General features: G+C 37.2%; 1 protein-coding gene across 2 annotated transcripts in view; it reads left to right on the forward strand.

Moving 5' to 3' along the window:
* The window catches only part of CDC14A (cell division cycle 14A), a 135026-nt gene that overhangs the window by 7637 nt on the left and 101418 nt on the right, over positions 1 to 25971 (forward strand). For both annotated transcript variants that reach the window (XM_019747037.2, XM_074318476.1), the window contains exons 3-4: positions 10849 to 10924; positions 22195 to 22287. In XM_019747037.2, coding sequence (XP_019602596.2) covers positions 10849 to 10924; positions 22195 to 22287 — 169 coding nt within the window. The remainder of the gene's footprint in view (positions 1 to 10848; positions 10925 to 22194; positions 22288 to 25971) is intronic.

Raw genomic sequence — 25971 nt, forward strand, 5'->3', positions numbered from 1 at the left:
GTGGTTGAAAACTGCTATAGAAGAAACTAACATTAAGATGGGATAGACTTTGGTACAGGGCACTGTGCTAATGCTTTGGGGACACGCAAATACAGAAAGAAGGAAGTGAACACAAATACAGTGCAGGGCAGTAGATGACAAACACTGCAAATGTATGTATTAAGAATCCAAGAAAGGAAGAGATTGTCACTTACTGCCCAGGGTGATAAAGACTTCATGGAGTGATGTTTGAACTAGCTTTCGAAGGGTGTGTAAGAGCAAAGAGTATGTTTTATGATCTCTGTGAGGACAAGTACTACCTGGTTTTGCTTTCCACTGTGTCCCTACAACCCGGTACAGAGCCTGGCAGAGAGATAGGTGGTGCTCGGGCAATTTTAGCTGAGTGAGTGAGTGAAGGATGAGGATAGAAAAAAAGAAGAGATTTCAGTGTTTGGGAATCGCTAGATACTGTTAGGTGAGGAGAAATATTTGAATGCAGAAAGGCCACAGGTCAGATTGGCAATGTAGTGGACTGGGTTGTGGGAAGCTTTTGGATCTCAGCTCTACAGGTTTATGAATGACAGAGGGACTGCTCAGAGCTGTGCTTTATGACAATACCCCCATGGATGGGAGGTGAGGTCTGTTCTGTTAGCCTGTGGCAGGATTAGATTAGGGTTGTAGCAATTGGAACAGAAATGTCAGATGTTGGAGGGGCTAGAAAGTGCGGATTGACTGTATTTGGGACTGACCAGATGAGATGGTGGGGGGAGGAACTGAAGATAAGTTCAAGATTTCTGGTTCAGGTGATCTCGAGAAAGTGACACTTTAAAGTAGGCCATGTATGTAAATCAGAAGGAGGAGCTACCTTTTTGTTGCTTTGTTTTATTTTTGGTGTGGGGAGACAGTAAAAAGGGGCGTCTGTAATAAAAGTGAAAGAGGATCTTTGTCTTGTGTGATCTTTAAGCAGAAAATACACAATGCCTGTCCTGGATATTTAGATATTTACTTGTTTACAATCTAAAGAGGTGTGTTGGAAGGGAGATGCATCGGAAGGCTGATCTCAAGTTCCTTTCTGGCTCACTGATTTGAATTGTCCTTTCTACACTTAAGTGTGGAATTCATGGTTTCTTTAAAATAATTTTTTAAGCTTTAGTTTCAATTTACTTAAAAAAACGTTGACTTTACCAAACAACTAAATATTTCTAGGACCACCAAAGAACCATACAAAATATTGCTCTGTTTATTGAATGGATATAATATTTCCAGTCCTCAACAACTTGGAAACATCTGGTAAATGATCAGAATTATTTGCAATTGACAGTGACTTCTTTATAGAAAATAGTTTGTGTGAGCTATAGTTTTTAAATAAAAGGTTGCATTTATTTATTAATTTAATATTTTGGACTTAAAGATGTTCAAATCCGATTGATAAATAAGAATTTCCTAGTTTGGACTTGTTCTTTTGCTATAAAATTTAATTTTCTTTTGAGAACCAGAAAAGATGCTTTATTTCTGCTCTCCTTGATGTATATATTCCAGTCATAAATTTACCCAGTTTTGTCTGGGACTGTGGCATTTTAGTGAGGCACCTTCCACAAAGATTTGGAAAATCACATCTTGAAATATTAAAGCGTATTTCAAATATTCAAATATTAAAAACTTCAGAATCAAATATCAAAGTTTTATAATTTATGGAAACCTTTTGAAAATAAATCTATATTTCTACCTTCTTAAAGAAGTTACTGATTAGCTTTTTTTCTGTGATACTCAGACTACTATTATGAATACAGTGGTTGTATAGTTTCACTGTAATTAAGGATAGTTTTAGGGGCTCCTGAGGAATAAAAGACCCTCTGCTTATGTAGCACACGGTTCCTGTTTGCTAAGCATCTTATATCTTTTAATGGTTTTATTTTATTGTCAGTTTTTATTGATGACTAACTACAGTAGTCTCCCTTTTCTGTGGTTTCACTTTCCTTGATTTCAGTTACCTATGGTGATATTAAATGGAAAATATTAAATGGAGAATTCCAGAAATAAATAATTGATAAATTTTAAATTTCTCACTATTCTGTGTAGAATGATGAAATCTAGTGCCATCCTGCTCTGTCCTGACAGGGACGAGAATCATCCCTTTGCCCAGTGTATCCAGGTTGTATACGCTACCTGTCCATTAGTCACTTAGTAGCCATTTCAGTTTTCAGGCCGACTGTCGCAGTATCATAGTGCTTGTGTTCTAGTAACCCTTATTTTACTTAATAATGGTCCCAAAGCCATTCATAAAACTTTTATTACAGTATGTTGTTATAATTGTTGTTAATGTCTTACTGTGCCTAATTTATAAATTAAACTTTATCCTAGGTATGTGCACATAGGAAAAAACAGTATGCGTAGGGTTCGGTACGACTCACGGTTTCAGGCATCCACTGGGCATCTTGGAACATATCCCCTGCAGACAAGGGACTACTGTACTATGAGCACGTGTATTACTGTACGATGACTTTGTAGGTGCTGCTTGCTGTCAGCTTAGCTTTTGACATTACTGTCAATGTAGCAGCCACTGATGGGTGCCTCCTCCCTCCGATCTGTCTGATGAGTCTGATATACTATGGGCATAGAAACCAGACATCACATTTCATTAGCCTTTGGTACAAAATAAGACTAAGTATACTCTGAGTGAGACTGAGACTCTCTTATAAACATAGCTAAAGGGCATGGGTTTCATGGCAAGCATTAGAAGAAACAATATGACTTTGTTTTATGGCTTACTTGTTATTCTTCCTTATATTCCCGATTGAGATTTCTGAACTGGGGCTCCTTGTATAACTAATTTCTTATTCAATATATTTCCCTTCCTTTTAAGAGAATGTGGAATTAATAAAGCATTTTCATTAGCCCTGGTGGTCAAATCATGGAGTCTCTGCAGCTGAATTAATCTGAAATCTTCAAAACATTTAATTTTTTTTCTAAGGGTGAGATAAAACAATTTACAAAGATCTCTTCTAGGAATCTGTGAGTGGTGGGCTGGTAATATAGTGCCTTTCCTGTTCAGCCAAACCCTTCACTAGAGTCAGATGTTGTGTTTTGTTCCACGTGCCCTACAGCAGATTGCTGACAGCTCTAGAAACCCCCAAAGTAAAGGTTTAGGATGATTTTAACTCTGCAAAACTCTCAGAATTGAGGGGCTCCTATGAAGAGAAAAGGATTTGGGGTGATGTATAGTTGGGGTAAGCCTTTTTAGATTGGGGTTATTTCTGGAGCAGGCCACATTTGGAACAAGCCAGTAATAAAGATGCAGGACTGACGGTGGGCATGGGGTGCTCCTAGCCTTTCCGGGCATTAGAGGTGGACGATGTCACTGTTCCCCTTTCCCTTACTCTCTCTTCCTTCTTAGGTCATTCTTGCCAATTTTGTCTATTTAGTCTTATTTTGTCCGCTAAGCTAGTATAATGTGATATCTGAGATCTCCCCATGTTTAACCTGGTGTATATTTAGAAGGATTCAGTGGAAGAGGCAGTATTTTTGCAGTCTCAACATTTCCTTCATTCATTTACTCAGTCGTCTCTGTGGCAGGTGTTAGGGATATAATAGTGAGCAAATTTTAGCCCAGCCCTGTTCTTCTGGAGCTTATAGTCTAGTAGGTTGTAGGGAGGATATTATTGAAATATTCAGACATAGGATTATTTGTAAGTGCTCTGAAGGAAAGACCTATAATTCTTTGGAAGCACCTAACACCAGGAGCCTGGCCTGCAGGTTGCAGTAGCAGAGGTAGGATTGGGGGGTGGGGGGGATCATGCAAGAATTCCCTTATAGAGCTGAGACCTAAACACTAAGTATATATTACCTAGGCCAGGGAGGGTAAGGTGCAAAAGGCCGGAGACAAGAACTAAAAGAAATTGCTTGGCTGGAGCTTACTAGTAAAAAAATGGGAATGGTGCAAAATGAGTCCCCAAAAAGAGGAGTGTAGGGGATTTACCACCCTGGGTCTCACAGGTAAATTTTAGGGTTTTGGTTTTAATTCCAAGAGCTTAAGACAGGTAATGTGGTCATCGCTGGGTTTTAGGGTAATTATTTTCCTTTTCAGAGCCTCAGTTGCTTTACGAAATGTGAGGAAGGCTGGTCTTTTATATACAGGGGATCGGTCATCATTTGTTTTCTTTCAAAGTCATGTTTATGCTGCATAGCCTCTTGCCTTCAGCACCTGCCATTCAAAAAAAGGGGTTAATTTTCACTGCTTGAGAACATTTCTGTGGGAGTGGATTTTAATCTTATCAGTACATTCCTGAAATCTCCTTTTGTTTTCTTTAATCTGAGTCTCGAAAGGGGTTGTTATTAATTGACTTGCTTCAAAGAGAGAAGTCACAGAATTAGTACAGACCCTGATGCTGGAAGGTTCCTTGGTACCATCTGGTCTGTTGTTCGGCTTTTAAGGCGAAGTGGCAACCCTAACCCATTTTACAGAAGTAGCAGCTGAAGCCTTATGTGGCCCTGCTACTTGCCCCAGGTTAAGAAATATCTAAACCTGTAGAAAATTTTTGTAACAATTTATTTGAGCCAAACTGATGACAATTGCTGGGAAGCAAGATGTCAAATTCTCTGGATAATGACAGTTTTGCAGTTTTTTTTTAATGCTTTGAAGTTAAGGAGGGAACTAAGGAAGATCACATGAGGGTGGGAGAAAGCAAGGTGGGGATTGGATTATGTGCCCTCTTGGGGTGGTCACGGTTTATTTCAAAGGTGTGTTAAACTAGATGCACAAAAACAATGGACAGGTATTTCCTAAGGCAAAGATAAACCTTTTACTAAAAAGTTATATGCCTGGGCATGACTACCCACCATAACCTGCCAGGTTAGGAGTTTACGTGAGGTTACTTTGTGTAGAACCCCTTTGTCATCCACAGCACTGAGTGGAGAAGGGTTCCTCATTCTCCTGGTGTTATGTACCTGGACTGTCCCCGAAACCTAAATAATGTACCAAAGGACAGGAGTGAGAGTTGATATGGGGGTTCTCTCCTTCCTTTGTGATCTCGACAAGTGTCAAACTTTATGTAGGTAAGTAAATAGTAATATTAAGCGCGCCCTGCCTTACAAAGCTGCTTTCTGGTCTGTTTGTCCTCCAGCTGAGCAGGAAGCATAGTGAATTTCAGGGAGAAAGCTGTGAGGTTCTTCCTCTTTGCCCAGGAGACACTCTGAGGGAAATGCCTTCTGTAACCAGACCCAACATCTTGAGAGGACAGAATGCTTCAAATAGGGCGAGTAGCCCTTGAGAAACATTTGAACTGTTGGATGGGTTGTCCAATATGGATAACTAGAGTCATAGACTCTCTAGACTCTATGATATGATGTATATATAATTACATATGATAATATATGTAATAGTCTATAGTATATGTTATAATATATAATAGTCTGTAATATATATAATAGCCAGAAATGTCATGTGATATATGATATGACATGACATGACATAATATAACATAATATAATATAACATAATATATCAGGAAAGAACTTTCGAAGCCATCGAGTTCAGCAGCTTCATTTGATAGATAAGGACATGTAATCTCAGAAAGGCTAAGACACCAGTTCACGCACATTGAGTGATTGAGTTGGGACTAGACCCCCTTGCTTCCCAGTGGTTTTTTAGTTTTCCATCAGATTCTATGTGACTGGTGTGGGACTGGGAAGCTTCTTAGATGAGCAGTCTCTCTTCCCTAGGAAGTCAACATCAGTGTGACTGTGGTTTGTCATGTGTTAAGAGCTTGAGCAAAAACTTGAACTGTACTTTGATCTTAGATTGGTGTTTGCTGAGCAACAGAGGCGTTTTTGAAATTTGTGGTCACAATTTTGTTGAATGAGTGAATATTGCTTGGAGTGTAGCTTATCTTTTTGCTGAGGAGTTGAAAATTTTCAGGTGAAACTTTTGATATGTAAAATAAGGTATAACAATGTTTTATGCCACGATTCCTCTGGGAATGGACCACTTAAATTAGAGTGTGCTTGAAAAACCGAACACAAAATAATGGGACATCGTAAACTTCATAAATCTTGTGTGAAGAGCTAGACATGCTGGGTGTAAGAAAAAGGGCCCTAGGCCCAACTTCTATTTCCCTTCAAATCTGTAGGATCAGCACTGTGGGTAGCAGGTGACCCTGTGGGTAGTGGATGACCTGGAAAAACGTTTGTTCTCATCCTTGGGTTTCCATTTATTTGTCTTCCCAGAAGGAGATGACCCCCCTTCTGTTTCCTCCCTTCACCACTTGCAAAGCTCTAATTCTTTTAATTTCTTTCCTACAGAATTTGATTTTGGATATTTATACTTACTGAATTAAAAGAGAAATTGACTGATTTTTCACTTAGTAATTCATGAGTTTTGTTCTAGTGATTGATCAATAATTTGCCAACCTTACAAGAAGAAATTTACAAATTGGTAAGGGAGATTCATTCATTTGTTCATTCGCTTATTCATCTGGAGGGAAAGCAGAGGGAACTCTGAAATAATCAAATAATATCTGTGGCTTTCCTGCCCAAAAGAGACCAGATCCCCCTTTTCCCCTTTACCCAAGAAAAAGTGGGGGCCCCTGCTTGGCTGTGGCTCATCCTGGGAATTACCAGCACGGAGAAAACACTCCAATGTAATTAACTTCAGGGTTAGGAGCCCACTTAGTCCTCAGGTTTCTTTGTTATTTCTTTTCGCTTATCTCTGCCATTTCTCCTCCCCTTCTCACTCTCCCCAGATTGATGACCTTCCATTTTTCCTCTTCTACCCTGAGTCCAGTTCTTTCATTCTCCTGCTTTGGTTCCAAGTTGCCCAAGTACATATTTTACACTTTCTACCACATTTGACTTATGTCAATTGGTATTAATTGATTTTTGTATTTTATTATTTCTCTCTAGCTAATGGTCTGCCTTATAAATGTATTTCCATTTCCCTCCCCCTCTGTCTAGGAAGATTCTCGCATAGAAGCATGTTGTTGGAAGGTGTCTTCTTTATTCATAGCACTTTATTATGCACAAAGTTAGTAATAACCCAGCAGGATCTGAGCAACCATGACCATTTTTTCCCCAATGGTTTTGACATTTTCAGAAATGTATTTAGCTAGTTAGAAAACAATGTAGTTATATAAAACTATATTCATATAAATACATACATATTTTTAGAGCTGTACATACTGTAGGAAAGGATATATAAAATGACCTGAAGATAAAATTTATTGACTTTATATTTGTCTGTGGCAATTCTGACATTTGAACATCCGTTCTAAATTGCTCTTGGCTGTGCAAAGGTTTTGATTGAATTTTTTAATGTGCCTTGAAGCCCACACCTCCTTTTGTTAAATATGAAAGCTAATCACTGAGTTTCAAGATATTGTGAGGTGGGAAACCCTTTGGGTTAAGATCACTTGTCATTCATCTACCTTTAACCTGGTGCTGTGGCCAAGACAGAGGTGTTACCCTCCTCACAGTAGCTATCTGATGCTCTTAGAACAACCTGTTTCTTTGAGGGATATTAAAGGAGGATGGAGACTAGATCTTTTTCTGTTTTTCTACCTGTCCTTCTCTGTTCTAGTTCCCAAACTGGCTAATTGGAAATATGACCCCCTTGAACCGAAGGCGACAAGAATTACCAGGGCCTAATGTCACTGTTGGGAAGTGTGTGGGCCCTGAAAGGAAGAACATTGTCTTCAAACATTTTATCTCTACCTCACTCATGGTACTTGGCAATTTCTCTAGTATTTTATAGTTATTTTTGTTCCTATCTCATCTTTTCATCTTGATCATTGTCCATCAGTGCAGAACATTTTCTGCAATGACGGGAATGTTCTATATTTGGATTGTCCAGTTGAGTTGGTAGCCATTAGCTGCATGTAGCTCTCAAAGACTTGAAATGGGCTAGTATGATGGGAGAACTGAATTTTTAATTTATTGAACTTTAATTCATTTAAATTTAAATAGCCACATGTGGCTAGTGGCTACCACGTTGGATGGAGCGTGCAGATCAACATAAGGACGAGGTCTGTATTTGATTTATTTTTTCCTGTTTTTTGGGAGTATACCAATTTATTTCCTGGTATTTGGTGAAATAGCTGTGTTTGTTAACCGTGTTGCTTCCAAAGTTACACATGGCTAAGCTGACTATGTTGTTAGAAACTGTGCAGCTTTGAGTTTGTAATTGAAGTGGGCTTGTAATGGTTAGTATGAAACTGTTTAGAGGAACTGAATTCTTTCTGCTTTCCTGCAATTTGTTCAAAGTGAGTTTGAAAAGCTGAAATAACCAGAACTGAAAATGCCAGATTAACCTTAAAATTCTATTTGTCAATCTTTATGGGTAAGTAGGAAAAAGCAAGGTATATTAGTCAAGCACATTGCTTCTGAAAACCCAAGGACGAGGAAATCTCTGTAATAGACACAAGGCTGCCTTAATCCATTGCCAGTAGGTGCTTATTTATAAATTTCATTTTGGTTCTTTTGAGTGGATTCTTGTTGACAGGTCGTGGACTGGTCAGTAATTTGGTATTACAGGCATAGTTCATTTGGCTTCATGGGCATTTTGTTTAACTTTAGAAATAAATCAAGAACTTTTTATTTCAAATTATTGCAAGGTTCCCTTTTTTTTTTTTTTTTTAACTCTGTGTTCTTCCTTTCATGAAGTCAGTGGGCAAGAACTGACAACTGAACAATTTTTGGTGTTACCTGGAATATAAGTTCCAAAATATTACCAACTTGCCTAATGCAAATAAAACGTACAAGTTTAATATTCTTTATTTATGTAAGGCAAATAGCTATTGGCAGATTTGATGTAGTGTAATGATATTAACTATGATTGTGTAATTTGGGTAGCAGAAAAATGAAATCAAATGGTTCCCTCAAAATAAAAGTTTTTTTGGGTTTTTTTTTTTTTTTTTTTGGAACTTGATATTTGGTAAATATATAGTCTAGGTTAAATTCAAATTGAGCATCAAAATATTAATAATGAAGACTTATTTGTTGAAGTTTTATATTATGAGCAGGACATTCTTCTAAGCATATAAGGTATGAGACACAGTCCCCAAGTGAGAGGCTTGCACTGCATTTGGGCAGGTAGGAACAACACTTGAGAAGATAATTCATAGTATGTGGCAGTATGTGTAGTGGGCAAAAAGAGTGGCTCGATGGTAAGTTCTGGGAACTTGAGAGAAGGGCATTGTTTTCTAAGGGTGGACTATAGGATGATTGGGCAAGGGAGAGAGCAAATTTAAATAGTAAAGATGTGAGATGAAGAGGATCTGGACTTTTGTTGCTAAAGTAGGAATGGCAAAGGGAGGGAGAACTTAGAATAGTAGCTTATTTGATATATGAAAATTAAATTAATATTTATTTGTTGCCCTACTGTGATTCAGAGTTTTGTGTCTGAGTGACGAGGAGAAGCAAAATGTTTTTAGTCTGGTGGGCTGATTTGAAGGGAAGATGGGTTGAGTTTTAGACATTCTGAGTTCCAGATAATGGAAAGACCTATGGATGTGAGGTTCAGCAGTTAATTGAAGATGGAAAAGATTGATGCTGGGTCTCAAGTTAGGAGCCATCTGTTTTCCATAGGGTTATCAGTTCAATTCAGGGCACTGGATGATCTGCAGACTGATGACTGTATCCTGGAGGTGTCAGCGGGTGGACAGACGGAGACAAGCTAGTGTGTCATGTGATAGAGAAAGTCCAAGGAGAATGAAACAAAGACCACTGGATTTAAGATACTAGAGAACTGAGAGCAATGTTTGAGTGGGATAGTTGGAATTGCAACCCAGAGTACACGAGCTTTATGATGAAGTAGGTGATAAATAAATAAAATCAGGAAGTATAGGCCATATACGTGTTATGTTCAAGTTGGTTCTTTCATTGGCTGTTTTTTAGTCTTTTACTTAAAGTCCTGGCAAGGAGATAAGAGAAGGTGGAACTCAAAACTGTCCAATGTTAAGAGGCTGGTTATAGTAATTGGAGGTCATTAGTAGGATGAAACCATTAGTTATTTGGATTACTATCAATCAGTTATATACTGACCCTTATTCCTGAAGATAATTGAAAAAAATTTTTTATTATTATTTGTATTCTTTAATATTTTTCAAACAAATGATGTTTCTTAATGTCACCTTAGGACCAAATCCCATCTCTTTTGATGTTTTTGGAGATGTTACAAAAAACAGGCATTAGAATGAAGAGAACAGAGAAATATCTTCCAAAATTGGTTGGAGGCTTTCTTTAACAACTTCCTACAACATCTACCAATTATAATCCTCAATCTTAATCTGATGGCATGCTTCTGCAGTTAGAAGGTTAGGAAGTTCATAAAACAAATGGTAAAATGTACAGTTTGAGGACCAACAATGCGCTTCAGAAATGTATCCATGAGTAATTTAAAGATTATAATTAATGTTCAAGTAATCGTAGACTAGGTAGAATAAAAATAATTTAAATATCAAAGTAGCATAGCCAAAAAGAAGGTAAGTACTGTTATAGGTTGTGTAGTTATATTAATTTCTCTCCGGTAGGAAAACCCAGTATTAATCCTGAATAATTTTTTGGGTTGTTGTTGGTTTATCTTTATTTGTTTAATTATTTTTTCTACGTATTTCTCTTTTTATTTAAATTCAGTTGGTATACAATTTTATATTAGTTTCCGGTGTATAATATAGTGACTGAACATTTATATACCCTACAATGTGATCACCTCACTAAGGCTAGTAATTATCTGTCACTATGCAAACATGTCACAATATTATTGACTGTATTTCTGAAGATAATTGAAATTTGATTGCAATTTTAGTGAAAATAAAAATAAGCATTGATGTTACTAAAAATTACATTTTTACTAACTACATTTTTTTCCTTAAATCTCAGTTTCTATGCAGATTTTGGACCTCTGAACTTGGCAATGGTGTACAGATACTGCTGTAAACTAAACAAGAAGCTAAAAGTGAGTATTGTGGTGATGTTTATATTTTGGTATTGTAAATTTGGACTGTGAGATCTGACCCACAGAAGGGCTGTGCACACAACATTTATTTAGGGAATTTTGGTCTTCGGGAATTTATGTGAGCAGTTCAACCAGACATTGAAATTGATCCTACTGATTACCCCATAAAGGACATGTTAACCTCCTTCAGTTTTCAGGATGCATTGAAATATGAGCTGAATGAAGTCATTGGAATAGTGATCTAAGAAAGAAAGCACACATCCTTTCAGGTTGTCATTAATGAGTCTATCAAATTCCCTCCGGGGATGATTTTTCTGAAAGCTTCAGGTCAGCGTCTAGATGTGGTTACCAGGTGATGAGGGGGCTCATCACTGCTCAGCAAAGCTCTGGAGCATCACTTTTTCTGCCTAATAAAGATGGAAATTTTTGTGTATTTCTTGAATATTATCTCTGTAGAGTTAACAGCCAAGTGAGATGGATGAACTAGCAGCAGTAGAGCATGGACTTTACCTTTTATGACAGAATGTAGGTCATACATTCAGTACGCATCTATATTTTTTATTTTACATATGGCTTTTTTTTTTTTGCTCTGAAATTCTAAGCATATATGAGGAAAGGTGACATATATGTTCCTAGTTTTGATAAACTTATTTCATCGCATAGAAAGAAATATTTTTATTTTTCTTCCAGTTTTCTAGATGAGGATGTTAAATATAATGTTTCAGTATGAAAAGTGAATTGCACAGCATGCTCTTAAGGATAACCGCTAAATTATAATGCTCGGGTAGTTCATTCTTCTGCTGGGTAAAATGTTCCTGGTGTGACATAATGCAGTACCTTGTACATTCAGCTACTTAGTGATCATCTTTCGAGCTGATTGATTTTTATTGAATTTTGGTATAAAAGACAATCTATGGTGGAGAATTTCCTGTAAAATATGTTTTGTATTTATGAATTCACACATTTTTGCCATTGATCTGAAAATGATAAAATGGTCATGGAATGATACAAAGAGACTTTTTTAGTCAATAATAATATAGTGTAAGATCTGTTGCAATCAACTTATTTTATTTTATTAGTTTCAGGTGCATAAGACAAAGCAAAACTTAGACGTTTATCATTGCAATCAACTTTTTAAGGAATTAATTTGTAAAGTATTGTCTGACTTGAAAAGATGTGTATAAATTCTTTCACTAAAATAATCTGCATTTTTCAGAATAGAAGCTACTACCCATAGTTTAGAAAGCAGAGTTGAAATTTTTGTAATCCCCAAGGAAGCACATCATATCCTAAAAATGATTTCATAGAAAAATATAAAATGGACTTTTAATGGATGAATTAACAAGGAAAGGATAATTGATGAATAGTTGAAACCCATTTCTTCCTTTGGAGGACTTAGGAATTTCTTTGTTCTCTTGATTAGTCCTGTTAATATGTAGTTGGTATGAACTGGGTATTATAATTAACAGTTTGGGAGCTGACTGCTATCTGGAGTGATCGAAGAGAAAGGAATCATCATTAGGAAAATAAAATTTTTGGTCTGACTCAGTGTTCTACTTATAGAAATTACACAAGAGTAGATGGATTGAATAAGACTATATTTCTACCATATTCTGTACTGAACAGTTTGGGTAAGTGGATACATGGGCTTATTTTGATTTGTTTGTATTTATAAGTGATCAGGTAATCTATTGGATGCCTGGACTGACATTTTTAAATTTAGTACAATTAGGGGGCACCCTGTTACTTGCTGAAGGAATACCTTTTCAAAACCTAAATGTTAGTAAATCCTGGGTTATCTCAAAACATACCAAGTATTATAGAATCTTTATATAAGGAAAAAAAGACTGACTTTACCAACTTAAAGCTGCAATTGCTTCCGCCTTGTGGAAATCTCAGTTTCTTCATCTGCAATACAGGGATTATAGAGCTCTCATGGAGAGGTGGTTAGGATTACGTCAGAAAGTATATGTAGAAGACCTGTATAAATTTTAAAGCCCTGTACAGAAGAAAGTTACTAATATGTAACATTTGTGGATTCTGATAGGAAATACAATGCAGTTCATCAAAGTTTATGAACACATCCTCAGCCTCATAGCTATCGTTTCTATATGAGAAAGCTGTCTGACATAATTTTAGGAATTCAGATGACTATGTAGTCCAGACTCCTGATTTTATAGGTGCATCAAGGGAGGCACAGCAGAGGCATGTGACTTGACCAAGGCTGCAGGATAAATTCCGGCTGGATTTCAAGGCTCTTGACTGTATTCTTCATGCTCGTTCTCTCTATCTTTGGTGGTTGCTGCAACCTCTGGCCTATCATCTTCCCATGCTCACTCACAGCACTGCCTGCCTGACTTCTCCTTGTCCCATCCTGGCCTCGAGGCTCCTCTGCCTTTTTTGCATCAGTGACTGTTACTGCCACTCCAGCTGCTTTGCTTCCAGGAACCCAGAATCCAGGCTTTCTTTCCTGCTTTGAATGTACTCTTTTTTTTACATGCCTCCCACATTTTGTCTCTCACCTTCACCCTCATTTAATCTCTAGACCTTCAGTCTCCCTCTCAGTCCATTGCCTCTCTGCTGACTCTTGCCTGTAGCCCACGGTTATTCATTGTAAGACCTTTGGGCACCTTGCTGACATATCTTTTGTCTTGTTTGCCTTGACAACTCCCACCCTTGATGGCTTTCCCAGTGTATGACTTCATGCAAAACTTACTGATTCACTAAAGATTGCAGTACCTCTGCCACTCCCAGCCTTGCACTTTGCCACAAACCACACCACTGCTCCACACAATTGTTGTGACACCCAGTCTCACTGGAATGCCCTTCCCCTCTGGTTTAACGACTCCTCGTTCTTTGAGTCCTGTTCAGGCACCATCACTTCTAGGAAGCTTATCTTTGTCTGTCTGAACATGGTTGGAGGTATCTCCTTTGTTTTCCCATAATTCTCTGTGCAGATCTCCATTACGGATGAATTATAATTACTACCTGTTTGCCTCTGTCTTTCTCACTAGACTGTGAGCTCCTAAAAGATGAAGGCATGTCTTATAATTTTGTGTCCCCAGTGCCTAGCACAGGATCACCAAATGCACAGACCTTATCATGATCCCTTTGACTTATAGGTCCTCTTTTATCCTTTTGCTTCTAGAGGTTTACATCTTTGATAGGCACTGATTTCTTAATTCTTTGCTATCTCACTTTTGCTTTCTACCGTAATTACTCTAATAACATTTTAAATAACAAATCTGATGGCATTTACTTGGTCCTCAAACTCCTTTACTTCTCTGATTAATTTGGCATTATTTTAACCAATAACAACTTTTAGAATTCTCCTATGTGGTTTCCTAGCTCCTTTAGGCACATTTTATTTTCTACTTTGGAAATTTTTCATGTCTTCCAATAAGGTTTTTGTGATTTCCCCCTTTTATTTGATGCCTATTTAGATAGGTAATATTTTGCAGTGTATTCTATTTCAAACCCAAATTTATTTTTTATATGTCAAAAAATATTTTGTCAAGTTGAAGATTTGAGGTGGTGATTTATTGCTATTTTTTTGTCTGTGTGTGTCTATGTCAGTAGGCATTTTGTTCCCGATGGCCATTTTAATTATATTGATTAGAATGGAAAATTATCCATTAAACATCTGCTTAGATTAAAAAAACAAAAATAGAAATCGTCATCACTAATAAAAACTTGTTTCTTATTTTACACTATACTTTAAAAAGTTTAAGTATAAGAAGTATGCAGTAATATGTTGTGGTTTGCTATTTCTGGTCAGTCGTTACTGTAATTAGGGAAGGAGTCAAAAGAAGGAAGATTTATTGACGTGAGAACAATTTGTAAAACTTTGTATGTTATTTAATGTAAAATATCCTAATGATTGATAGACTAGATCAGCAGTTCTTAATCTGGTATTTCAAGGGATCTATAAATTCCTGAAATTATAAGTCAAATTTTGTATATATTTACATTTTTCTTCAGTGAGGATTCATAACTTTTTAACAGGTTCTCAAAGGGATTCTTAGCACAGGCAATGCTAAGAACATTGGGCTAGAATATAAAGGCTTCTGAAACAGAAGACTGTACTAACAAAAGACAAAGAAGTGGTAATTTAAAAAACAGAATACCTTCTTCAAACAGAATACCTTCTTCTTTCTTAATCATTTAAGAAAATCTTTCAATTACTGATTCAATAATCTGAAAGTTTTCTAAACATAATGATTCAACCAGGTTTTTCTGAAATAGTTGGTACAGTTTTAACTGTTGATTTCACTTTTCCTCAGAGAAAAATAAAACCCTAGCGTGGGGGACGGGAAATAATCTAAGAGTATTACTGAAAAAAGGGGACATTTTCTAGGGCAGTGGTTTTTTTTTTTTTAAATACCTGCTCTGATGAATCAACAGGACCATTACAGTAATCTTGAGGACTATTTTAAAAGGTCTAAAAGAATATTGATGGAAATGTAATTTAAAATGTACAAAACATTTCACATAGCCCTTTCAGGGTGAAAGGAGAAGGAAGCAGGGCACGGTGAAATGGAGGATTGTATGAAAGCACTGAAGTACCTGGCAGGTGGCGGGGGCTCAGAGGATGTCCTTGTTGCTGAATGAAATCAGTGCAGTAATCCTGCTTGGTAACCGGGCACCGGCCACGGTATCAGGTGGTTGTACACAAGAACTCTTTTGATACAATGATCAGACCACCCTCTTATTGTACCTACAAAGACATGTCGAGATTGCTTCATGAGGTTATCTTCTGTTTCAGGTTCATGGGTTTTGGGGGGAAAAAGAAGCAAGCTACATTCTGGAGACAGTTCATGTAGTTTAAAGAGGTGTCAGGGGTTCTAACGCAGTGTTAATTCATATGGGGGGGAGCATACCTAGAGTTTGCAAGGCAGGGAGTCTTTATAGTCACTCAGAAGTCCTCAGGCAAGAAGAACCCTTTTTTTATAGAGAACCCCCAAATGCTTTCAGCTGTTTAATCAGCATGATCAAATAATGATGAGCCACTTTTCTCAGACATTGTGACTTCTACTTGACTTCTACTCATGTGCCGTTTCATTAACGAAACATGCTGGGTTTGAAACAAAATGGACCATACGGAGACACTTTTTTCTTTCTAAAGAAACTATTCAACTTGTTTTGTTTTAGCTCTAAATGAAAATATAAACCATATTTTGTTTTGTGTACAGCCAAAGAAAATTTTCAAGAATATCCCTTTCCTGGGAAAGCTGGAGGTAAAACATGTAGAGGTTATGGCTGCTCACAGGAAGACCTGTTCATTTTATCGCTTTTGTAGTGAGATGACCACTGATTGCTGTGGAGACGCTGGTGGCTGCAGCCATTACTGGGCTAGCCTAGTCACCTGTAAGAGAATGATGCCTTGGTCACCATGGTCCCTGTGCTGTAATCTGCTTAATCTGAGCACCACCATGACAGAGCTTGCTTGTTTAGGGAAGTGCATGGGCTCTGCTTTTTTTTTTTTTAATTAAAGAGCATGTTATCCAGATTGCATTGTCTTCCTTAGCTCAACCTGGCTGTCACACAGCTTAATGAAACGCAGTGTTCTTACCAAATAACTTGAAGAATTTACTTTTAAGCATGGCAAGCAATTTAACTGAAAGACTGCTGAAACATCAGTTGCTTTAAATTGGCCATTAACTCTTTTGTTTTCATTTTTTATTATTACTTTTTTGGGGGCTTTGAGCTTCATTGCCTCACCTTTTATTTTTGAATGGTGAAGTAGTTTGTGGTCTCTTGACCTAAGCTGAACAAGTGCATGATTTGTGTATGTCACCATAATCCAATAGCCTAGGCTATTTGTGATTGTGTAGCATGTCATCATTTTCTTTCTCCCTGAGGTGTCCCATGGCTTGTTTCTCACAAGGAGTGATCCCACTAGAATGCAATCTTGCACATAGCTTTCCGAGCTAGAAAATGTGTGTCTGGGTCAATATCCTCTTCTTTATTTGTATTGTTCTATCATAGCAGTCATTGTACTTTGGTTTACAAGTACCACTAAATATTTATATGTCATGACTTATGTAAGAATGATAAAATTTTGACCCTCACTCAGGTAAACAATACAGGTCTGGAAATTTCTATAAGTTTGATTATGTTAATTGATATTCAGTACTAAATTCCATCTTTCAGCTACTATTTTTTTCTCTTGTGAAATTAAACAAGTAGTGTACCTGTAATTAAGATCATCCCATTGGTCCTTGTTGTGTTGTTACTGCCTCCCTACGTAATTATTCTCTTCTGTTTGTGATAAGCCTTTGCCAGTATTTTCCACTTGTTTAGCATTGAATATTCATTAGACTCTGCGTGCTTTTGAGGCTAGAGACTTGGGTTCCACGCCGCTCCCCTCGTTACCACATTGCTGAATACTGCTTTGACACACAACGGCTGCTGCTTTCATGCCGACAGAACCAATAGGACTTGTTTCAGCCACTGTACCCAGCACTCAGATTCAGCTAACTGGTTGCCTGTGGGCTGCCTTCAGTCCACAAACCTGTTTTGGGGGGCCTGAATGCTGTTTCAAATTTTTAAATTCATGGTCAACATCTGCATTTTATAAAAGTTTTCATTAAATTCTGGATTTGTGGCTTCTGTTCAATATTGCAGTATTTGATTATGGGCCCAGATTCCTACATGAGAACAGCAGGTTGGAGCTTGGTCTGCTGTGGATGGGCATGTGTTTTTAGTTTGCCAGCTGACCCACTTCAAATTCTAGGCCCCTGAGGGCCTCTGAATTTAGAACCTCTGGAATATCGCTATTTAAGACAGCTTAGTTATTGAATCATTAAAGGAACTTGTTCCTAATGTGTTATCACCTGGAATGCAAGAATTTACAAATTGTAATAAAGTTTTCTGAGGAAATCTGGGGAAATGTGTTTTTCGTAACATGTTCTTAAAAGGCATATGTCATGATTTGGAGTTCCTAAGAAATTTAAATGTCTTTTGGGGTTACTTGACCAAATGGATAGTGTTTTAGGATCCATATAGAACATGTCCAGGGGTTGGAACCAGTCACATTTTATGCAGCTCCGCTCCAAAATTTAGTAATATCTTAGCATGGTGGATTTCAGTGTGTGGTCCCTGGACCAGCATTATCAGCATTGCTAAGGAATTTGTTAGAAACGCAAATTCTCAGGTCCTGCCCCACTGAATCAGAAACTCTGGGTTATGGAGCTCAGCAATCTGTATTTAATAACCTCCCTCCTTCCACACCCAGATGACTCTGAACTAGTCTGTTAATAAGATGAACTATAATACAATAATAAAATATAATTTAGATTAATATTTAGTTTGTTTTTATTTCTGAAAAATTTCAATAATATTGACAAATTCAACTTGAGAATTATTTAAATTTTGAATGATGAAACTTTTTATGTCCTTATAATTGAGATTTACACAAATTATCCACCTCAGTGAGGGAGTTCTGGATTTCTCCTGTCTACCACACTTATGAGAGAATTCAACTCTCTGTGATATGACATATAAGATATTGGCCAAGTGTGGTAAGTCCGGCCCTGTCTGACTCTGGGCTTATGTTCTCTTGGTAAAAGAGAGACAAGCATGCTCATTATATTTCAGCTTTGCCCAGGGCCTCTGGTTTGTGAGTCACTCTGTGTCTGGTCAAACTGGATACCTCTGGCACTGTTCCTATTGCTTTGGGAAATGATGGAAGGTAGAAGGTGACCAATAAATGTTAGCTGTTATTGTTGCTGTTATTATTGCTGTTTTGTTACTGGTTGTGTTGACATAAGAAGGTTCAGAAGGCTATACACTCCGTTTCCAGCTAGAAATCCAAAATACAGTGTGGATCGTGACTGCGGCTTATAATTGTAAGGTATCGTGTGCAGTCTTGCTGCAAAGCAGGCAAAATAGTCCAGGGGTCTTGGTTTTCCTTCTGTTATGTCCTCCCTTTTATATTTAAGATTATATTTGTTTTACCAATTTCTAAATCTACTTTGCTATTGTACACAGTGTTTTTGTAATCTTTGAGCTTTTCATGTAAAGCAAAAAGAATCTGTAATAGAGCAGGTGGCTTGCTGAAAACTAGAGGTGATGGTGTAAGTTTGCAGTTGCTCTCATTGAAGGGCTTGGTCACAATACCGGACCACAGAGAAGACGGGCCAGAGAGAGGAATAGGCAGATGTCCAGTTTGGAGGCATAAAGATCCCTGGGATTAAGGCAGAGTCTAAGAAAATATCGGCTGACTTATTCATAAACTAGACAACTATTGTCTGCAGACTGTACCTTTCTTTCCTGCATGGTCAAGTTTTTCCATGAAAGATCTCGAAGGATAAGACAAATGTTCCTCTAAAGATATTGTCATCAGTGTATGGTATTGTTGCTTCTAGGGTGCTTTGATATGTAATAAGGTAGTTTTAATTTTTTTAAAGAGAGGGACGTGTTTAGTATTTGAAAGGAGAAAACATTAAGGAGTTTGTGTACATCAACCCCCTCATATAAAGCGTCAGCTAAACAATTGGCAAAATATTTTGTTATGCCTGAAATTTTTCATTCCAGTACCAGAATGCTGTTGAACAGCATTGCTGGTGTAAGACCAGGGCAGGGTGATACATAACAGGGAGGCCTCTGTGTCAGGAGGGGAGTTAGGACAAGGGCAGTAATGCATAAGTTTTTTCTCTGTTATCGTTCCCTTTGATTCCTTGAGTGAGAACCCAACTTTCTGTCTGACCTGGGTGATATCGGCCAAGCTTCACTAAGCAGAATATCATTTCTTGACTGTAGTGCTTTTGAGACTTAACTGAGAAAAACCCTTGAATTTTAAAAACATTTAAGCAAGGTAAATGGTAGGAGCTTTAAAATCAGATTGAAAATTCTCATTAAAAAGTCAGTTATTATAATGTACTACATGGTGACTATAGTTAATAATACTGTATTGTATATTTAAAAGTTGTTAGAGTAAATCTTAAAAGTTCTCATCACAAGAAAAAAATACTTTTAACTGTGTATGGTGATGGATGTAAAAAAAAAAAAAGTCAGTTTTGTTTCCATCCTGTAGGCAGCTTCCAGTAGGAGATATTTTAAAATAGTTAAATTGCCTACGTAGATTTTTGTGAAGAATTTCTTTATCTGATGTAATTTCTGAAAGCTGCTAAAGTTTAAAAAATTCTTTTAAAGTTCTTAAAGTTTAATTTGCATTATATTTACTTAAAAAAAAATTTATAGGTATACAATGAAAATAAAATTTTTTCCAGAATTCTGTCTTCCAGTTTCATAGTTCCCATCTGAGATGATCTCTGTATTCCATATATTTTAGATTAAGTGAGAAAAATTAAAAACAAACAATAAAAGACCATTGGGGATGGAAGAACAGCAATATGCATTTGTCACTTTTGGCAAGTGGATTTGTAAAATAAATTTAATTCCACATTGTTAAATGATAGCAACAGTTGTTATGAAACCTGAATTCTTAGTGGAAAAGAGCATCAAACCAGATAATCCAAACATCAAGATAGATTGTTGATGTTTTCTTCCCCTCAGGGAACCAGGAAATGTCAATAGTGGGAGTCTGGGAACCAGAATTGCTGAGTCCTTATGTTCATTCTGACTCAAGTTTATGGGGGCCTGGCCCGTGGAAGGCAGTTTTCAGGTGTTTGGGATTCAGAGGCCATAAAAGATGCTTAGGTCTGAAGAGCCTTGACTCTCCTTCCAGTAAATCAAACATATCTTACTGATGGAGAATAATAAGTGGCAAAACCACACAAACAAATAAAATAAAATAAGGAAATGTCCCACAGACAGTAGCGCAAAATGGAGAAAGCAGGGAGACAAGTGTCAGCACCATCAATAGTTACCTTGAAGTCTTTAGATCACTTCAGTGTATTAACTGAACTGAACTGAATTGAATAAAATGCACTTATAAAATCTTTATTTTATAGGGGTATTTTAGTAAGCCTGTCTGGAAAGAAGGTCTTTGGTATAAGACACCTACCTTGAGGCAAATCAACATTTTTCAAAATTCGATGTTAAAAAGTGATGCCATTTTCAGAACATGGGATTCTTGGTTATCAAAGAAAACGCCTGACTTGGGGTGGTGAGGGTGTCTTGGCTTATTGCTGAGATACATGTAGCTACATTTCCTACGGTTACATGTTAAAGCCAGAATGTTATAGTTCCATCTTAGAATGGACGTCTAAGTTAGAAGAGTTTCTTTTCCTTATAGAAAATAGCAGAGTAAAGAAAGATATATAATGAACTCTGTTAAGGGGGCTCTAAAAGCAGATATTCTGTGGGTTGTGGTCAACGTATAACGTATAACAAGTTGCTTTTACCATCAGTATGTTTTTATAGATAAATATTACAATGTAAGTATGTGTCTGTATTGTGAAAACCATTTGTTCAAATACTCTAACTTTGGAAATATGAGGAAATTGAGTGGATTTTATTGTATTACATCAGTGTGCTCTTTGTTTTATGTTTGAGTTTTTTATTAATATTTTGATTTCATTTCAACAGATCATTTTATTTATACACCTCTTTTCCTGTTTAGCATGTACACAACATACCATGTTACTTATTTTGGATTTAGGTGAATACTTGAGCATGTTGCATATTGCCAGGCATATAGCTGGTGCTTAATAACTGTTTGTCTGAATCCATTAGTTTAATATATGGCTATCGTATTAAGATGTTTGCTGATATAATCCTTTTGATGGCTCATCTTTTTTCATTAACCATTTATTATCAGATCATTAAAAGCGGCTTTTTATAGAACATTCTAGAAAGAAACTATTAATATTGGTGCTCTAGTTAATACAGGAATTTAAAATTTTTTAAAGAGGAAAATGGACTGGTTGACACATTTAAAAACAAACTGTATAATATGAAAAATATAGGTGACTTTTATGGGAATATGTGTGGTATGTAGGAAATGAAAAAAAAAAGAAAGGATTTTACATACACATAAGATCGAGAGTAAATCTTCAAAAATGGTTCCTGCTAATAAAGATGCTAAGAACTTAACTATTTCCTACTGTTTTATCAGTCTCCTTTCTTGGCAAGAAACATATTTGTTATATTATCCATTCTTACATCATGATTGGGCTGTGAAAAGTCTGAGCTAGTAACCCTCCACCCCCCAAATACTTAATGTACAAATGCCATGGAAATTAAAGTTGTTAAATTTCACTGGTTGTGAGAAATCTTTGAAAGTTAAGAGATGATTTTTATCTTCTGTATATATCAACATTGTCTCTGTGGTTACACTAACTCTTTTTATTCTCTCTTTCTAGTCATACAGTTTATCGAGAAAGAAAATAGTGCACTACACCTGTTTTGATCAACGAAAAAGAGCAAATGCAGCGTTTTTGATAGGTGCTTATGCCGTAAGTAATTTTTGCATAATTTTTTCTATAATCAGAACAATGAAATGCTAACACTGTTACATAAAATATAGGCCACTTTTTCAGTGGAATTGGAAGATGGTGAAGATTATTGGCAACTTGGGAATTGATCTGGAATGGAAAGTATGGACTAGTATTGATGTGCCAAAATACTCTCAGTTTTTATTTTCTATTAGCTGATGACAGAATCGCAGAGCCACAGTGTGTAGCTTGGATTCCACAGTTGTATAGGTGTTCTAAAAACGTAAATCCAGAATAGATATTTCTAGGAAAGAATACATACAGGAGTGCCAAAAAAATGTATACAAGTGGACACTGGTCAATGAAGCAGTAGTTCGCCATAATCAGAAGTGTCTGGATACTGATGGTAACTACTTTGAGCACCTCTTGTCATTGCAGAAGTCAAATGTGACTTGTATTCATCTTTTGCTGTTGGTATATATTGAGTATAATAATTTTAGTATAGTTTTTCTTTCTTAAAATGTGTATACAATTTTTCGGCACCCTCTATCTATGAAGATAGCAAGAGACTGTATGGATCACGGCACAAGTGTGCACGGGATGAATCAGGGTGGGAGGAGGGAGGCATGGAGGTGAGGGGCAGGTCAGGCCACAAGTGCAGGGGCCCTACTGCCCAGTCACCTGGCCACCTGTCCTCAATTGGCTGGGGTCATTTGGAGACTTTGTAGGCAGCTGCTGAGGGTGTGAGGGTCAAAAGTTTGTGGTCACGTGGTGTGTCATCAGCTGCCTCCTGCCTGGGTTCCTCCTGTAGGAATGGGGGTGGGGAGGAGAGGAAGGTGTGGGCAGGTCTTCCTGGACAAAGGAGACCGTGCTGTGTCTATATATGAAGATTTTAAAACACTGTTGAGGTGTTCCTGTTTGGGGATAAAAGGAAATCCTTTTGGATAAAAGGAAATCCTATCCCTTGAGAAAGGATTATTACTATTAGTTTTATTTTTATCAGTCCATTTATTTATCTATACAAGTGTTTGTAATAGGCAAACCAAATATAAAACCTCCATATAATTACAACTTCCCTAATAACTAGATAAGACTTTGTGAAAATAATTTTGATTAGAAATTTTGTTCTCCATATACAATAAAAGGTAAATATGAGTCCCACAAGAATGTGCTACAGAGTTTGGGTGTGACTTTCTAGAATTTTCTGTATGTACTGGGATTGGTCAAAAAAACATGGAAAGCAGAAGCCATCAGGGCTAAAACTCATTTGCAACCTATAATACTTTTTAGGGATGAGTATAATCCAGTTAAGAATATGTTGGTTTAAGGCAGGGGAGAGAGGTGTTATTTCCTTTCATCCTTGGGGAAGGTATGCTGCTCAAAAGCCTGGAAGCAGACTGCTGAGTGTCCTTTCAAAGGCCTACTCTGAAGACCTTGATGGAAGGAGGCACTGACTACTAGACATCATACTTTGCCACATCAAACCAAAAGCTGTGGAGGAAAAAGCCCAGCGTGTTTTTGGAAAGACTGTCATCTGTTTCAGAGTGTAGGCTGTGAATAGGGGCAGGCTGTTAGCTAGACTGCAACCCCAGGCCTGGTTTCCAAGACACAGATGCCCAGCTTTGCCCACCTTTTCTTCCCCTGATGTGGCTGCCTCCAGTAAAGCCTTGGCCCATCCTTTGTGGTACTTTTCTTTCTCACTCTCTGTACTCAGAATGGTTATATAGTACAAGAATCATGACTAAGAATCAGAAAAACACTTTTTCGCTGAAGTGGCTCTGGGATGATGGGTAAGCCACTTTACTTCTCTTAGCTTTATTTAGTTTCCTTATCTGTAAAATGAGAGGGTTGGATATAATGACCTCTAAGTTTCCTTCCAATTCTGAGGAGAATAGGATTATTTGTAGCGCCAGCCAGGCTATTGCTTTTATTTTAGGAGCAGACACGAAAAGCTGGCTATTGGCATGAAGGTTCAGTGAAGTGCTGGTAAGCTGAATTAAGCAGGCCTTCTTCCTTTGCACTTTATGTTGACAATCACTAATTGTTTGAAACTGATAATTGACATTACGTTTAAAATATGGAGAGCTTGGAATAACCTCTAGACTCAGCCTCGTCAACAAGTGTGTCTTTCCTGAGGAATTTTGTGCTGCTGTGTTGCTGAGCATGTTTTTCATGAGTCCTTTGTCATAACGGACTGCCATCAAGAAGAGGTCATCAGCTCTCTCCTTTCCTCTCCTCCTCTTCTCCCTTGTCCATTCTCTTCTTTCCTTTTCAGTGTCTGTTCTTAATTTCTGTATGGCACCTCTAGAATTTTGAAAGGAAGTTTAATTATAATAGGTGCATTGAGTTTGGAATAAAATACGTCTTCTAATGCAGAAGTTTCCACCACTTTAAAACAACCAAAGGAAGGACCAGCAGTCTTGGCGTGGGTAAAGTGCTGAGGGCCCACCAGCTCGTCTCGCATGTTAGTACGGTCCTGAGGAGCCGTATAAACTAATTATTCTTGTGTTGGACATTTCCCAGTTGATTTTCTTTCCTGATTTGGTAATGTGTTCCCACAAGGGTTTTTGACACAACACTTAATTAATATGAACACCAAGAAGTATAATCTTTCCTTAAGGAGAAGTTTCTGCCTTACTTCATATCGTGTGTATGCATTTAATTGTTGACACATCTTGTCAGAAGACAGCCAATACTATGCGTTGTACATACATCTCAGTTATTATATATATATATATATATATATATATGTTAAATGTTGCTATTTGGATAAGTCAGAATCTCCTGGGGGAATCTTCTTGAATACAAAAGACCGTAACCTTTAGAGCAGCCATATAGCCTATATGGGGCAAGTGTTTTTTCAGAGAGAAGTCATTAACAGTGAAGGTGTTTCTCTTTTTCAAATGTGGAATCAATCCTTTATCAACAGGCACTGAAGCATAAAAACTATTTTGTACTAAGACAAGCCTTTTTCTGTAAGCTTTAGTCTTTTCCTTTGTAAAATTTAGATAATACCAGGGTTCTCTGGTCTACCTTATATCAAGATCACATGTCCAACTGCCCATTTGATAGCTCCACATTACATATCTAAATGACATCACACATTTATTTTGGCAAAACGTAACTTTTTATTCCTTCTCTCCACAAACCTATTTATTCCCCCAGTTCTTGCCTTTTTAATAAACGAACTATCATCAGGGACTTGCTAAATCAAAGGATAATTGTCATTTTGATTCCTCTTATTTCCTCTTCCCACATTATACTCATCAGTAAGTTTGTTCAGCTCTATTTGTAAAATATATATTGAGTCAGAACACTTCTTTCCATCTTTACTGCTATCACCTAGCCCAAGCCACTGTCATTGTTCTCCTAATGACCATCACAGCTTCATACATTGTCTCCTTTTCACACTCTTGCTTCCCTTAAATCCACTTGCTACACAATTGTCAGAGTAATCTTCTAAAAATATAAATTAGGTCATGTCATTGTCCTGTTTCAAACCTGTCTAAAGATGTTCACTGTTCTTGGAATAAAATTCAACCTCCTTACCAATGCCATTAAGATCCTCCCTGATCTGGCCCTGCCTAACTCTGTCATCTCCTTGCTCAAGATGCTCCCCCATCACACTGGCCTTCTAACCATGGAAATTCCAAGCTCATTCCTACCAGAAGGTCTTACTAATTTCTGTTCTCTTTGTGAGGAATG

The sequence above is a fragment of the Rhinolophus sinicus genome, linkage group LG14 (assembly GCF_036562045.2).
Source record: "Rhinolophus sinicus isolate RSC01 linkage group LG14, ASM3656204v1, whole genome shotgun sequence".
In the NCBI taxonomy this organism is placed as follows: Eukaryota; Metazoa; Chordata; class Mammalia; order Chiroptera; family Rhinolophidae; genus Rhinolophus; species Rhinolophus sinicus.